At 47.1% G+C, this 17,958-nt stretch overlaps 1 protein-coding gene across 1 annotated transcript in view; it reads right to left on the minus strand.

The window, feature by feature from the left end:
- Positions 1–17,958, minus strand: part of ttn.2 (titin, tandem duplicate 2) — a 472,252-nt gene that overhangs the window by 423,573 nt on the left and 30,721 nt on the right. Inside the window, 2 exon segments of the mRNA XM_034187115.1 lie at positions 4,091–4,259; positions 13,237–13,381. Coding sequence (XP_034043006.1) covers positions 4,091–4,259; positions 13,237–13,381 — 314 coding nt within the window.

Raw genomic sequence — 17,958 nt, forward strand, 5'->3', positions numbered from 1 at the left:
ACGTCACCTACAGTACCACAGTCACCTACAGGTACCCATAGACACCCACAGTCACCCACAGTCACCCACAGTTACCCATAGACACCCACAGTCACCCACAGTTACTCATAGACAACCACAGTCACCTACAGTTACCCAGTTACCCACTGTCACCCACAGTTACCAGTAGACACCCACAGTCACCCACAGTTACCCATAGACACCCACAGTCACCCACAGTTACCCATAGACACCCACAGTCACCTACAGTTACTCACAGACACCACAGTCACCTACAGGTACCCACAGACACCCACAGTCACCCACAGTCACCCACAGTTACCCATAGACACCCACAGTCACCCACAGTCACCTACACTTACCCAGTTACCCACAGTTACCCACAGTTACCCATAGACACCCACAGTCACCCACAGTTACCCATAGACACCACAGTTACCCACAGTTACCCATAGACACCACAGTTACCCACAGTTACCCATAGACACCCACAGACACCCACAGTTACCCATAGACACTCACAGTCACCCACAGTCACCTACAGTTACTCACAGACACCCACAGTCACCCATAGTCACCTACAGTTACCCAAAGACACCCACAGTCACCCACAGTCACCCACAGTTCCCCATAGACACCCACAGTCACCTACAGTTCCCCACAGACACCCACAGTCACCCACAGTTACCCATAGACACCCACAGTCACCCACAGTTACCCTTAGACACCCACAGTTACCCATAGACACCCACAGTTACCCACAGTTACCCACAGACACCCACAGTCACCCCAGTTACCCATAGACACCCACAGTCACCCACAGTTACCCATAGACACCTACAGTTACCCAGTTACCCACAGTCACCCACAGTTACCCATAGACACCCACAGTCACCCACAGTTACCCTTAGACACCCACAGTTACCCATAGACACCCACAGTTACCCACAGACACCCACAGTTACCCATTGACACCCACAGTCACCCACAGTTACCCATAGACACACACAGTCACTTACAGTTACTCACAGACACCCACAGTCACCCACAGTCACCTACAGTTACCCACAGTCACCCATAGACACCCACAGTCACCTACAGTTACCCACAGTTACCCACAGTCACCCACAGTTACCCATAGACACCCACAGTTACCCATAGACACCCACAGGTACCCATAGACACCCGACACCCACAGTTACCCATAGACACCCACAGTCACCCACAGTTAAACATAGACACCCACAGTCACTCACAGTTACCCACAGTCACCCACAGACACCCACAGTCACCCACAGTCACCCACAGTTATCCATAGACACCCACATTCACCCACAGTTACCCACAGTCACCTACAGTTACCCACAGTTATCCATAGACACCCACATTCACCCAGTTACCCACACTCATCTACAGTTACCCAGTTACCCACAGTCACCTACAGTTACCCACAGTTACCCATAGACACCCACAGTCACCTACAGTTACCCACAGACACCCACAGTCACCCACAGCTACCCATAGACACCACAGTCATCCACAGTTACCCACAGTCACCCATAGACACCCACAGTCACCCACAGTCATCCACAGTTACCCACAGTCACCCATAGACACCCACAGTTACCCATAGACACCCACAGTCACCCACAGTTACCCATAGACACCCACAGTCACCCACAGTTACCCACAGTCCCCATAGACACCCACAGTTACCCATAGACACCCACAGTCACCCACAGTTATCCATAGACACCCACCTTCACCCACAGTTACCCACAGTCACCTACAGTTACCCACAGTTACCCATAGACACCCACAGTTACCCACAGACACCCACAGTTACCCATTGACACCCACAGTCACCCACAGTTACCCATAGACACCCACAGTCACCTACAGTTACTCACAGACACCCACAGTCACCCACAGTCACCTACAGTTACCCACAGTCACCCACAGTCACCCATAGACACCCACAGTCACCTAGTTACCCAGTCACCCACAGTTACCCACAGTTACCCATAGACACCCACAATCACCCACAGGTACCCATAGACACCCACAGTTACCCACAGACACCCGACACCCACAGTTACCCATAGACACCCACAGTTACTCACAGTTAACCATAGACCCCCAAAGTCACCCACAGTCACTCACAGTTACCCACAGTCACCCACAGACACCCACAGCCACCACAGTTACCCATAGACACCCACAGTCACCCACAGTTATCCATAGACACCCACATTCACCCACAGTTACCCACAGTCACCTACAGTTACCCACAGTTACCCATAGACACCCACAGTCACCTACAGTTACTCACAGACACCCACAGTCACCCACTCATCTACAGTTACCCAGTTACCACAGTCACCCACAGTTACCCATAGACACCCACATTCACCCACAGTTACCCACAGTTACCCATAGACACCCACACTCACCTACAGTTACTCATAGACACCCAGTTACCCACACTCATCTACAGTTACCCAGTTACCCACAGTCACCTACAGTTACCCACAGTTACCCATAGACACCCACAGTCACCTACAGTTACCCATAGACACCCACAGTTACCCATAGACACCCACAGTCACCCACAGTCATCCACAGTTACCCACAGTCACCCATAGACACCCACAGTTACCCATAGACACCCACAGTCACCCACAGTTACCCATAGACACCCACAGTCACCCACAGTTACCCACAGTCACCCATAGACACCCACAGTTACCCATAGACACCCACAGTCACCCACAGTTATCCATAGACACCCACCTTCACCCACAGTTACCCACAGTCACCTACAGTTACCCACAGTTACCCATAGACACCCACAGTCACCCACACTCATCTACAGTTACCCAGTTACCCACAGTCACCCACAGTTACCCATAGACACCCACAGTCACCCACAGTTACCCACAGACACCCACAGTCACCCACAGTTACCCATAGACACCCACAGTCACCCACAGTTACCCATAGACACCCACAGTTACCCACAGTTACCCACAGTCACCCACAGTTACCCATAGACACCCACAGTCACCCACAGTTACCCACAGACACCCACAGTCACCCACAGTTACCCATAGACACCTACAGTTACCCACAGTCACCCACAGTTACCCACAGTCACCCACAGTTAGCCATAGACACCCACAGTCACCCACAGCCCCCACAGTTACCCACAGTTACCCATAGACACCCACAGTCACCCACAGTTACCCATAGACACCCACAGTCACCCACAGTTACCCATAGACACCTACAGTTACCCACAGTCACCCACAGTTACCCACAGTCACCCACAGTTAGCCATAGACACCCACAGTCACCCACAGTTACCCACAGTTACCCATAGACACCCACAGTCACCCACAGTTACCCATAGACACCCACAGTCACCTACAGTTACCCACAGACACCCACAGTCACCCACAGTTACCCATAGACACCCACAGTTACCCATAGACACCCACAGTCACCTACAGTTACCCACAGACACCCACAGTCACCTACAGTTACCCACAGACACCCACAGTCACCCACAGTTACCCATAGACACCCACAGTTACCCATAGACACCCACAGTCACCCACAGTTACCCATAGACACCCACAGTTACCCACAGTTACCCACAGTTACCCATAGACACCCACAGTCACCCACAGTTACCCATAGACACCCACAGTTACCCACAGTTACCCACAGTCACCCAGTTACCCACAGTCACCCAAAGACACCCACCAAAGCTTAAGCACCTTCTTTTTAATTCCAATTTAATTTTAATTTTAATTCCATTATTTCCACTATTATATTACTAATATAAAGTATTGCCACTATTTCCAGGAAACAGATGTTTGTTTCTGGATTTTGAGAACTCCAGTTTACGTGGGGAAACAGGCTCGCTGCTCCTGGACCTACTGTGCTGCACCTGTGAGATCTGATGGGATCAGACATACTCAGAGCCACTCGGCTACAGCATTTATAGTCATCATCAAAATCTACAGGACTTTTCAGATCATCTGCACTTAAAAACAAACAAACATAATTCATCAGAGTGTCTCACTGTGATTTCCCGCTCAGCCGGTTGAAAGATCTGGATGTCTCGACCCTCCACACTCAGATGGGATTTGGAGACACTGGATCCAGCCACCACAGAATATTCTCCAGCATCAGACATGCGGACTGTCTGGATCATTAGACGATGGACGTACTTCTCTGCTGTGGTAATGTACCTGTTAAGCCAAAACAGATTTTCTTTCAAACAGGATTCTGTTTGTGTTCAGGACTCTGAGCTCATTGGGCTCAGCAGCTTTCATTTATAACTGTACATACACTATTTGCCACTGTATGAATCATAGTCAAGTAAAAATGTACGTGCAGAGCAGCCTCACAAGACTGCTGCACCTCAATGCCACCTGTTGCTCCTTCACTGAACGGCTATTGGATTGAATCCCACTTTGAACATTAACCTGCTACTGCAGCGGGAGGCTGAATGTGAGGCCTCGTTAGCAGCCTGGTTACACAGACGGGTCATCGTTCCCAGTGGGTCACCCAAACTGGGTCTGGTCTGCTTGAGGTTTCTACCTGACAAAGGGCCTGAGGGAATTCTTCCTGACCACTATTGGTTACATTAGACCTTACCCTTGTGAAGTGCGTTGGGAAAACTTATGTTGTGACTTGTGGATCTACAGTAGTGTTCAGAATAATAGTAGTGCTATGTGACTAAAAAGATTAATCCAGGTTTTGAGTATATTTCTTATTGTTACATGGGAAACAAGGTACCAGCAGATTCAGTAGATTCTCACAAATCCAACAAGACCAAGCATTCATGATATGCACACTCTTAAGGTTATGAAATTGGACTATTAGTAAAAAAAAGTAGAAAAGGGGGTGTTCACAATAATAGTAGCATCTGCTGTTGATGCTACAAACTCAAAACTATTATGTTCAAACTGCTTTTTTATCAATCCTGTGAATCACTAAACTAGTATTTAGTTGTATAACCACAGTTTTTCATGATTTCTTCACATCTGCGAGGCATTAATTTTTGTTGGTTTGGAACCAAGATTTTGCTGGTTTACTAGTGTGCTTGGGGTCATTGTCTTGTTGAAACACCCATTTCAAAGGCATGTCCTCTTCAGCATAAGGCAACATGACCTCTTCAAGTATTTTGACATATCCAAACTGATCCATGATACCTGGTATGTGATATATAGGCCCAACACCATAGTAGGAGAAACATGCCCATATCATGATGCTTGTATGCTTCACTGTCTTCATTGTGAACTGTGGCTTGAATTCAGAGTTTGGGGGTCATCTCACAAACTGTCTGTGGCCCTTGGACCCAAAAAGAACAATTTTACTCTCATCAGTCCACAAAATATTCCTCTATTTCTCTTTAGGCCAGTTGATGTGTTCTTTGGCAAATTGTAACCTCTTCTGCACATGTCTTTATTTAACAGAGGGACTTTGCGGGGTATTCTTTCAAATAAATTAGCTTCACACAGGCGTCTTCTAACTGTCACAGCACTTACAGGTAACTCCAGACTATCTTTGATCATCCTGGAGCTGATCAATGGGTGAGCCTTTGCCATTCTGGTTATTCTTCTATCCATTTTGATGGTTGTTTTCCGTTTTCTTCCACGCGTCTCTGTTTTTTTTTGTCCATTTTAAAGCATTGGAGATCATTGTAGATGAACAGCCTATAATTTTTTGCACCTGCGTATAGGTTTTCCCCTCTCCAGTCAACTTTTGTTCTTCTGAACAATGTCTTTAACGTTGTTGTGAAAGTGTAGGAACACGGACCCACAACAGGGGGTGCAAATGAACGGACAATGGAGGAAGTCAAATAACAACACTTTACTGTTGTGACAAAAAGCACAACAAACACAACAGATTACAACAATAGACAAAGAAGTCAATTCACAAAATGTGTCACGTGGGCAGGCTCGAAGATAAGAGACGTCTGTCCAAAGCAGAACCGGAACCACACGATTTCCTCCGCCACCGAACCCCGGGAATACTGGAGCCGCCAAGTCCCAAACTCCCAGGTGGCCACTGCCTCCGCGTGTCGGATCTGGTACTGCTGGCGAGGAACAAAAACAGTTAAATGTGGGTGCGTTGGCACCCAGCAACCCGTATGGCGGGAAAACCACCTCCACCTCTCATCGGAAGAATGTCTGCTATTTAACGCACAAAAGTAACAAAGTGTTAATGTCAACAAAGACAACACAGTCGGCTGAGTACGGTACCTCCTAGGTAGAGCGATATCTCGGCAAAGAGGTGGAGATGTCGTCTTGCTGATATACCACTGCTGATCAGATGATTGGTGACAGCTGTCGTAGGCGATAAGTGACAGCTGTCACTCCGGCTGCTCTTGTGAGGCGGCAGCGCCCTCTGGTGCCTGGAGCCCGCACTCCAGACAGGGCGCCCTCTGGTGGTGGTGGGCCAGCAGTACCTCCTCTTCAGCGGCCCACACAACAGGACCCCCCCCCTCAACGGGCGCCTCCTGGCGCCCGACCAGGCTTGTCCGGGTGGCAGCGGTAGAAGTCGGCCAGGAGGGCCGGGTCCAGGATGAAGCTCCTCTTCACCCAGGAGCGTTCTTCGGGTCCGTACCCCTCCCAGTCCACCAAATACTGGAAGCCCCGGCCCATCCTATGGACATCCAAGAGCCGGCGCACAGTCCAAGCCGGCTCGCCATCGACGATCCGGGCAGGAGGCGGCGCCGGACCCGGAGCACAGAGGGGTGAGGTGTGATGCGGCTTTATCCGGGACACATGGAAAACAGGATGGATCCGCAGTGAGGCTGGAAGCTGAAGCCTCACTGCGGCTGGACTGATGACCTTAAGGATTCTGAAGGGACCGATGTAACGGTCCTGTAGTTTAGGGGAGTCCACTTTCAGGGGAATGTCCTTTGTGGACAACCACACCTCCTGCCCTGGCCGATACGCAGGGGCCGGGGTCCGCCGATGGTCTGCATGGGCTTTTGCCCTCGTCCGGGCCTTTAGCAAAGCAGAACAGGCGGCGCGCCACACCCGACGGCACTTCCGCAGGTGGGCCTGGACCAAGGGCACACCGACCTCTCCCTCAACCACCGGAAACAACGGGAGCTGATACCCCAGACACACCTCAAAAGGGGAGAGGCCGGTGGCTGAAGACACCTGGCTGTTATGGGCATACTCGATCCAGGCCAAATGCGTACTCCAGGCCGCCGGGTGCGCGGCCGTCACGCAGCGCAGGGCCTGTTCCACCTCCTGATTGACCCGTTCTGCTTGCCCGTTGGTCTGAGGATGATACCCGGACGAGAGACTCACCGTGGCCCCCAGTTCCCGGCAGAAGCTCCTCCAGACTTGCAAGGAGAACTGGGGACCGCGATCGGAGACGATGTCTGTTGGAATCCCATGCAGCCGGACGACGTGGTGGACCAGGAGGTCCGCTGTCTCCTGGGCAGTCGGGAGCTTCGGGAGGGTCACGAAGTGGGCCGCCTTGGAGAATCGGTCCACTATCGTGAGGATGGTGGTGTTGCCCTGGGACGGCGGGAGGCCCGTGACAAAATCCAGGCCGATGTGGGACCAGGGGCGATGAGGCACAGGCAGCGGCTGGAGCAGTCCCGATGCCCTGCGGTGGTCAGCCTTGCCCCTGGCGCAGGTGGTGCAGGCCTGGATATAATCCCGGACGTCGGCCTCCAGGGACGCCTACCAGAAACGCTGCCGGACAACTGCCATGGTCCTACGCACCCCTGGATGACAGGAGAACTTGGAGCCGTGACAGAAGTCCAGGACTGCAGCCCTGGCCTCTGGTGGGACGTAAAGTTTGTTCTTCGGCCCAGTTCCGGGATCCGGGCTCCGTGCCAGGGCCTCCCGGATGGTTTTCTCTACGTCCCAGGTGAGGGTGGCCACGATAGCGGACTCCGGGATGATAGGTTCCGGTGGATCCGACAACTCCGTGTTGACTTCGTCTTCATGCACCCGGGACAAGGCATCCGATCTCTGGTTTTGGTCCCGGGACGGTAGGTGATCCGGAAGTCAAAACGGCCGAAGAACAGTGACCAGCGGGCTTGCCTGGGGTTCAGCCGCTTGGCGGTCCTGATATACTCCAGGTTCCGGTGGTCAGTGAAAACCGTGAATGGCATGGACGTTCCCTCCAACAGATGTCTCCACTCTTCAAGAGCCTCTTTCACCGCAAGGAGTTCTCGATTGCCGACGTCATAGTTCCGTTCGGCCGGGGTCAACCTGCGGGAAAAATAGGCACACGGGTGAAGGACCTTATCGGCCTTTCCGCTCTGGGATAGCACGGCTCCTATCCCTGAGTCCGAGGCGTCCACTTCAACCACAAACTGGCGACTAGGATCGGGCTGCACCAGAACAGGTGCAGACGAGAAGCGCCGTTTCAACTCCTTGAACACGGCATCGCACCGATCCGACCAGGTGAAGGGGACTTTTGGAGAGGTCAGGGCTGTCAGGGGGCTAACTACCTGACTGTAGCCCTTAATGAACCTCCTGTAGAAATTTGCAAAGCCAAGGAACTGTTGCAGCTTCCTACGGCTGGTGGGTTGGGGCCAGTCTCTCACTGCCGCAACCTTGGCCGGATCAGGAGCGACGGAGTTGGGGGAGATGATAAACCCCAGGAAGGACAAAGAGGTGCGGTGAAACTCACACTTCTCGCCCTTCACAAACAGCCGGTTCTCCAACAACCGCTGCAGGACCTGACGTACATGCCGGACATGAGTCTCAGGATCCGGAGAAAAGATGAGTATATCGTCTAGATATACGAAGACGAATCGGTGCAGGAAATCCCGCAAGACATCATTAACCAATGCTTGGAACGTCGCGGGGGGCGTTTGTGAGGCCGAACGGCATGACCAGGTACTCAAAGTGACCTAAGGGGGTGTTAAATGCCGTCTTCCACTCGTCTCCCTTCCGGATCCGAACCAGGTGATACGCATTTCTAAGATCTAGCTTAGTGAAAATTTGGGCTCCATGCAGGGGCGTGAACACTGAATCCAACAAGGGCAACGGGTATCGATTACGAACCGTGATTTCGTTCAGCCCCCTATAATCAATGCATGGACGAAGTCCGCCGTCTTTTTAACCCACAAAAAAGAAACCTGCACCCATCGGGGAGGTGGAATTCCGGATCAACCCGGCGGCTAAAGAGTCCCGGATGTAGGTCTCCATTGATTCGCGCTCAGGTCGTGAGAGGTTGTACAGCCTGCTGGACGGGAACTCAACGCCTGGAACCAAATCAATGGCACAATCGTACGGACGGTGGGGGGGAAGGGTGAGCGCCAGATCCTTACTGAACACATCGACAAGGTCATGGTACTCCACCGGCACCGTCCCAAGATTGGGCGGGACTCTGACCTCCTCCTTAGCCTGGGAACCGGGAGGAACCGAGGAACCTAAACATACCTGATGGCAGGTCTCGCTCCACTGAACCACTACCCCGGACGGCCAATCGATCCGGGGATTGTGTTTTAACATCCAGGGGAACCTGAGAATCACACGGGAGGTGGCAGGAGTCACAAAAAACTCGATCTCCTCCCGGTGGTTCCCTGACACCACCAGAGTTACTGGTGGTGTCTTATGTGTGATTAGAGGGAGTAGGGAGCCGTCTAGTGCCCGCACCTGCACAGGCGAGGTAAGCGCCACCAGAGGGAGCCCTGCCTCCCTGGCCCATCTGCTGTCTAGCAGATTCCCTTCAGAGCCCGTGTCCACCAGTGCTGGGGCCTGCAGGGTTAAATCCTCATAAAGGATTGTAACTGGGAGTCGTGTGGCAATATGGGTATGTCCCACATGAATGTCTTGGCCCACCCCTAGCCCAGTTTCTAGGGTCGGGCGTTGGTGTTTAACCGCTCGGGGCAGTTCCTTACTTGATGCTCTATTGAGCCACAAACAAAGCACGCTCCGCGGACCAGCCTCCTCTGTCTGTCTGGTGGCCTGAATGTGGCCCTGCTCGTGTCCATAGCTTCATCAGCAGGGGGAGCTGTAACCACACGGAGCGTAGAGGCCGTGGAGCGTGGGGAGGGCGGAACTCGGTCGGAACCGGAAGGGAGAGGGACGGCGCGTGCCCGGCCACGCCCTTCGTCTCGTTCCCGACGGCGTTCTTCTAACCGATTGTCTAATCGTATAACGAGATCAATAAGCCCGTCTAAATCCCGCGGTTCGTCCTTGGACACCAGGTGCTCCTTCAGGACCAACGACAGTCCGTTTACGAAGGCGGCACGGAGGGCAGTACTATTCCAGCCGGACCTCGCAGCCGCGATGCGGAAGTCGACTGCATAAGCAGCTGCGCTCCGGCGCCCCTGTCTCATTGACAGCAGCACGGCTGAAGCGGTCTCTCCTCTATTTGGGTGATCGAACACTGTTCTGAACTCCCTCACAAACCCATCGTATGTCAGAAGGAGCCCTGCGGTGGTCAGCCTTGCCCCTGGCGCAGGTGGTGCAGGCCTGGATATAATCCCGGACGTCGGCCTCCAGGGACGCCCACCAGAAACGCTGCCGGACAACTGCCACGGTCGTATGTCAGAAGGAGCCGTGAATTTTGCTCCCAGAGCGCTGTAGCCCAAGCGCGTGCCTCACCGCGAAGCAGATTAATCACATAAGCTATCTTACTAGCATCAGTCGCGTACATGACGGGACGTTGTGCGAAGACGAGCGAACACTGCATAAGAAAGTCTGCGCACGTCTCCACACAACCCCCGTACGGCTCTGGAGGGCTTATGTATGCTTCAGGGGAAGGTGGGATGGGTCGTTGAACGACCTGTGGAACGTCACTGTTGCGCACAGGATCGACAGGAGGGGGAGCCGCAGCAGCGCCCTGAGAGCGCGCTTCCACCTGCGCGGCGAGAGCCTCCACCCTGCGGTTAAGGAGGACGTTCTGCTCGGTCATTAGATCCAACCGAGCCGTAAAAGCGGTGAGGATTCGCTGCAACTCACCGATCATTCCTCCTGCAGACGCCTGTGCGCCCTGCTCTTCCATTGGCCGTTCAACAGCCGGTTGGCGCCCCTCGGGGTCCATGACGTTGGCCGAGATATCCTGTTGTGAAAGTGTAGGAACACGGACCCACAACAGGGGGCGCAAATGAACGGACAATGGAGGAAGTCAAATAACAACACTTTACTGTTGTGAATAAGCACAACAAACACAACAGATTACAACAATAGACAAAGAAGTCAATTCACAAAATGTGTCACGTGGGCAGGCTCGAAGATAAGAGACGTCTGTCCAAAGCAGAACCGGAACCACACGATTTCCTCCGCCACCGAACCCTGGGAATACTGGAGCCGCCAAGTCCCGAACTCCCAGGTGGCCACTGCCTCCGCGTGTCGGATCTGGTACTGCTGGCGAGGAACAAAAACAGTTAAATGTGGGTGCGTTGGCACCCAGCAACCCGTATGGCGGGAAAACCACCTCCACCTCTCGTCGGAAGAATGTCTGCTATTTAACGCACAAAAGTAACAAAGTGTTAATGTCAACAAAGACAACACAGTCGGCTGAGTACGGTACCTCCTAGGTAGAGCGATATCTCGGCAAAGAGGTGGAGATGTCGTCTTGCTGATATACCACTGCTGATCAGATGATTGGTGACAGCTGTCGTAGGCGATAAGTGACAGCTGTCACTCCGGCTGCTCCTGTGAGGCGGCAGCGCCCTCTGGTGCCTGGAGCCCGCACTCCCGACAGGGCGCCCTCTGGTGGTGGTGGACCAGCAGTACCTCCTCGTCAGCGGCCCACACAACAAACGTCCCATTTTCCTCAGGCTTTCAAAGAGAAAGCATGTTCAACAGGTGCTGGCTTCATCCTTAAATAGGGGACACCTGATTCACACCTGTTTGTTCCGCAAAACTGATGAACTCACTGACTGAATGCCACACAGTCTAAATATGAAAAATGTCCCTGCCTTTCACACATTCTACACTATCACCACAGTGCTTTTCCTGCCTTAATACTGGATTCCACACCCACATTAGGCCCTGCAGCCTCTTTGATCACCTGCTCTGTGGACTGCTGTAGTTTGCTAATATTACCTTCTTTTCAAAAATCTATGTTCACAGATAATATGGTGGGGTCTTCACCACTGGGATGAAGCCCATCCGGCATCAAAAAGAAGGTCATCGTTAATAAAACTGGTGCTGTGTTCCTGAGTGGGCTCTCTCACTTTAAATGACATCAGTACCAGTGGTGGGCACAGCTAACCAAAACGTTAGGTTCGATAACTGCTAATCCACTAACTGAAAAGTTAACTTTTATATCGCTAAACCAATAAACCGCTAAAAACAATTAACGGAAGTTACAGCTAACCACTAACTTTTAGTATTGGATCCGGTACACTGACAGATACTAACAAAGCAGTTTTGGAATTAAGCACGGCTGATGCTTCTGAGTAAAATCAAAGGCGATCACAAACCCAACACAAAAAAACGAGTCAGAGCTTCTGTCATTGTGCGCCCTGCCCACTGCTGTAAGGAAGAGTCATTTACTTTCAACATGGAACAGCACAGACGTGTGGCAGAACACATCCAAAGCAAAGCAGTTTTGACTTATGGTTTGATTTATAAACCAAACTAATGTGGGCACTTTATCAACATTAACGTCAACTCTGTTATTTTTACAAAGTGAAAATATCGCACAAATCTTTTCATTTTAATGTAATGCACTAATTCTGAAGGTTTGAGCATTAACACACACAGATGCCCAAAAGCATTATGGGAGAATGAGCCTCCACTCATCACTGGTTGGTTGGTTTATTTATTTGTAAAAACCAACACACAATTTACTGTAATGTGTGTGTTGGTTTTTACAACTAAATGTGTATTCGTAAATATGTCATTTTTGTCATTTGCAAAAAAAGGCATTTGCAAAACTGAAAATTCTGTTTGTTAAGTGTGATTCGGTGCAACGAATAGCGACAGTGTGATCTCTGGTCACTATTCACACCCCAAAATGCATATAACACTGCCATCTACTGGATGGGAGTATGAATAGCGACCAACGATCACACGGTCACTTTGTTCAGAACCACACACTAAACAGAATGTTGGTGGTGGAGGTCTGACAGACTGGAGGTGATCTTAACGGCACCGTGTGCTTTTCTGGAGCTTTCTGGATGATTTGCTTGCACAGGCTGATGAGGACAATCTGATCAACCTGTGAGCATGGTGTTGTCTAAATCTCTCCTCTGTTAAACCACTAAATTGGGCACATTCGTACCTTTCCTCGGCCATGTCAAGCTCCTGACCATCCTTCATCCACGTCACCTGGATGTTGGGCTCAGAAACCTCACACTCAAAAACAGCCTTCTTCTTCTCTGTGATCTTCAAATCTTTAATTTTCTTTGTGAATTCAACCACACGAGCTGGGAACACAAAGCAAAACCAGGTTCAAGGAATCATCACAGCATCTTCATCGAATCTCCAAGAGACATTGGCAGAGATCTGACTGATGGGATCATGGCTGAGGACCCCAGGCTGAGGACTAACACCCTGGACCACCTGGTGGATGACAGACAGCTACTTTCAGGAGGTCGGGATGGATAGTACCAGCACATTCTTGCAGACCGAACCCGACAACTGGAAAACTGACTGACAGACTGACAGCTGAATACAGCCATAGGAGGTGTTTCACATCACCTCATCCACCACACCATAGAACCAAATTGAGTCCCGGATGGCAACCGGTCCATCCCCACCTCTACAAAGTAACCAACTATCTGCCCCAGCCAGATGAAATGCAGGCATGTCCTTGAGCAACCGCTCTGTTTGATAATCAGGTCCTGTAACAGATTACTCTGTTTTATAATCAGGTCCTGTAACAGATTACTCTCTGTTTATACTGTAACAGATTACTCTGTTTGATAATCAGGTCCTGTAACAGATTACTCTCTGTTTATACTGTAACAGATTACTCTGCTTGATAATCAGGTCCTGTAACAGATTACTCTCTGTTTATACTGTAACAGATTACTCTGGTTTTATAATCAGGTCCTGTAACAGATTACTCTTTTAAATCAGATCCTGTAACAGATTACTCTCTGTTTATACTGTAACATATTACTGTGCTTGATAATCAGGTCCTGTAACAGATTACTCTGTTTTATAATCAGATCCTGTAACAGATTACTCTCTGTTTATACTGTAACAGATTACACTGGTTTTATAATCAGGCCCTGTAACAGATTACTCTGTTTTATAATCAGGTCCTATAACAGATTACTCTCTGTTTATACTGTATCAGATTACTCTGGTTTTATAATCAGGTCCTGTAACAGATTACTCTGTTTTATAATCAGGTCCTGTATTAGATTACTCTGGTTTATAATCAGGTCCTGTAACAGATTACGCTCTGTTTATACTGTAACAGATTACTCTGCTTGATAATCAGGTCCTGTAACAGATTACTCTCTGTTTATACTGTAACAGATTAGTCTGTTTTATAATCTGATCCTGTATCACATTACTCTGTTTGATATTCAGGCCCTGTAACAGATTTGTCTGTTTTATAATCTGGTCCTGTAACAGATTACTCTCTGTTATATAATCCGGTCCTGTAACAGATCATTCTCTGTTTGATGATCAGGTCCTGTAACAGATTATTCTGTTTTATAATCTGGTCCTGTAACAGATTACTATAATCTGGTCCTGCAACAGATTACTCTGTTTGATAATCAGGCCCAGAAACAGATTAGTCTGTTTTAAAATCTGATCCTGTAACAGATTAGTCTGTTTTATAATATGATCCTGCATCAGATTACTCTGTTTTATAACCTGATCCTGTATCAGATTACTCTGTTTTATAACCTGATCTTGTAACAGATTAGTCTGTTTTAAATCTGGCCCTGTAACAGATTACTTTGTTTTATAACCTGATTTTGTATCAGTTTACTCTGTTTTATAATATGATCCTGTAACAGATTAGTCTGTTTTATAATCTCATCCTGTATCAGATTATTCTGTTTTGTTGTTTGATCCTGCATCAGATTAGTCTGTTTTATAATATGATTTTGTATCAGATTACTCTGTTGTGTAATCTGATCCTGCATCAGATTACTCGGTTTTATAACATGATCCTGTAACAGATTAGTCTGTTTTAAATCCGGCCCTGTAACAGATTACTTTGTTTTATAACCTGATTTTGTATCAGTTTACTCTGTTTTATAATATGATACTGTAACAGATTAGTCTGTTTTATAATCTCATCCTGTATCCAATTACTCTGTTTTGTTATCTGATCTTGCATCAGATTATTCCGTTTTATAATCTCATCCTGTATCAGATTACTCTGTTTTATCTGATCCTGCATCAGATTACTCTGTTTTATAATATGATCCTGTAACAGATTAGTCTGTTTTTATAATATGATCCTGCATCACATTAGTCTGTTTTATAACCTGATCCTGCATCAGATTACTTGGTTTTATAACATGATCCTGTTACAGATTAGTCTGTTTTATAATCTCATCCTGTATCCAATTACTCTGTTTTGTTATCTGATCCTGCATCAGATTATTCCATTTTATAATCTCATTCTGTATCAGATTACTCTGTTTTGTTATCTAATCCTGCATCCGATTACTCTGTTTTATAATATTATCCTGTAACAGATTAGTCTGCTATATAATCTCATCCTGCATCAGATTACTCTGTTTTATAATCTCATCCCGTAATCAATTACTGTTTTGTTATCTGATCCTGCATCAGATAACTGTTTTATAATATTATCCTGTAACAGATTAGTCTGCTATATAATCTCATCCTGCATCAGATTACTCTGTTTTATAATATTGTCCTGTAACAGATTAGTCTGCTATATAATCTCATCCTGCATCAGATTACTCTGTTTTATAATCTCATCCCGTAATCGATTACTGTTTTGTTATCTGATCCTGCATCAGATTACTCTGTTTTGTTATCTGATCCTGCATCAGATTACTCTGTTTTGTAATCTGATGCTGCATCAGATAACTGTTTTATAATATTATCCTGTAACAGTTGAGTCTGTTATATAATCTCATCCTGTATCAGATTACTCTGTTTTATAATATTATCCTGTAACAGTTGAGTCTGTTACATAATCTCATCCTGTATCAGATTACTCTGTTTTATAGTTTCATAGTTTATAGTTTCATAGTTGACAGTGATTTCAAATGTGATGGTGTCCCTTTCCTGAGCATTCAGGTCCTTCAGCATGGAGGTGATCAGGATGGCTGCACGTGGAGACAAGCTCATGTGAATAAAATGTTAGTGCTGTGATGAGACTGGGTGATGGGCGGGTGCATTCTTATCAGATTACTCTGTTTTATAATATTATCCTGTAACAGTTGAGTCTGTTACATAATCTCATCCTGTATCAGATTACTCTGTTTTATAATATTATCCTGTAACAGTTGAGTCTGTTACATAATCTCATCCTGTATCAGATTACTCTGTTTTATAATATTATCCTGTAACAGTTGAGTCTGTCATATAATCTCATCCTGTATCATATTACTCTGTTTTATAATATTATCCTGTAACAGTTGAGTCTGTTACATAATCCCATCCTGTATCAGATTTCTCTGTTTTATAATATTATCCTGTAACAGTTGAGTCTGTTACATAATCTCATCCTGTATCATATTACTCTGTTTTATAATATTATCCTGTAACAGTTGAGTCTGTTACATAATCTCATCCTGTATCAGATTTCTCTGTTTTATAATATTATCCTGTAACAGTTGAGTCTGTTATATAATCTCATCCTGTATCATATTACTCTGTTTTATAATATTATCCTGTAACAGTTGAGTCTGTTACATAATCTCATCCTGTATCAGATTACTCTGTTTTATAGTTTCATAGTTTATAGTTTCATAGTTGACAGTGATTTCAAATGTGATGGTGTCCCTTTCCTGAGCATTCAGGTCCTTCAGCATGGAGGTGATCAGGATGGCTGCACGTGGAGACAAGCTCATGTGAATAAAATGTTAGTGCTGTGATGAGACTGGCTGATGGGCGGGTGCATTCTTATCAGATTACTCTGTTTTATAATATTATCCTGTAACAGTTGAGTCTGTTACATAATCTCATCCTGTATCAGATTACTCTGTTTTATAATATTATCCTGTAACAGTTGAGTCTGTTACATAATCTCATCCTGTATCAGATTTCTCTGTTTTATAATATTATCCTGTAACAGTTGAGTCTGTCATATAATCTCATCCTGTATCATATTACTCTGTTTTATAATATTATCCTGTAACAGTTGAGTCTGTTACATAATCCCATCCTGTATCAGATTTCTCTGTTTTATAATATTATCCTGTAACAGTTGAGTCTGTTACATAATCTCATCCTGTATCATATTACTCTGTTTTATAATATTATCCTGTAACAGTTGAGTCTGTTACATAATCTCATCCTGTATCAGATTTCTCTGTTTTATAATATTATCCTGTAACAGTTGAGTCTGTTACATAATCTCATCCTGTATCAGATTTCTCTGTTTTATAATATTATCCTGTAACAGTTGAGTCTGTCATATAATCTCATCCTGTATCATATTACTCTGTTTTATAATATTATCCTGTAACAGTTGAGTCTGTTACATAATCCCATCCTGTATCAGATTTCTCTGTTTTATAATATTATCCTGTAACAGTTGAGTCTGTTACATAATCTCATCCTGTATCATATTACTCTGTTTTATAATATTATCCTGTAACAGTTGAGTCTGTTACATAATCTCATCCTGTATCAGATTTCTCTGTTTTATAATATTATCCTGTAACAGTTGAGTCTGTTATATAATCTCATCCTGTATCATATTACTCTGTTTTATAATATTATCCTGTAACAGTTGAGTCTGTTACATAATCTCATCCTGTATCAGATTACTCTGTTTTATAGTTTCATAGTTTATAGTTTCATAGTTGACAGTGATTTCAAATGTGATGGT

Source organism: Thalassophryne amazonica, chromosome 14, assembly GCF_902500255.1.
Source record: "Thalassophryne amazonica chromosome 14, fThaAma1.1, whole genome shotgun sequence".
Lineage (NCBI taxonomy): Eukaryota > Metazoa > Chordata > Actinopteri > Batrachoidiformes > Batrachoididae > Thalassophryne > Thalassophryne amazonica.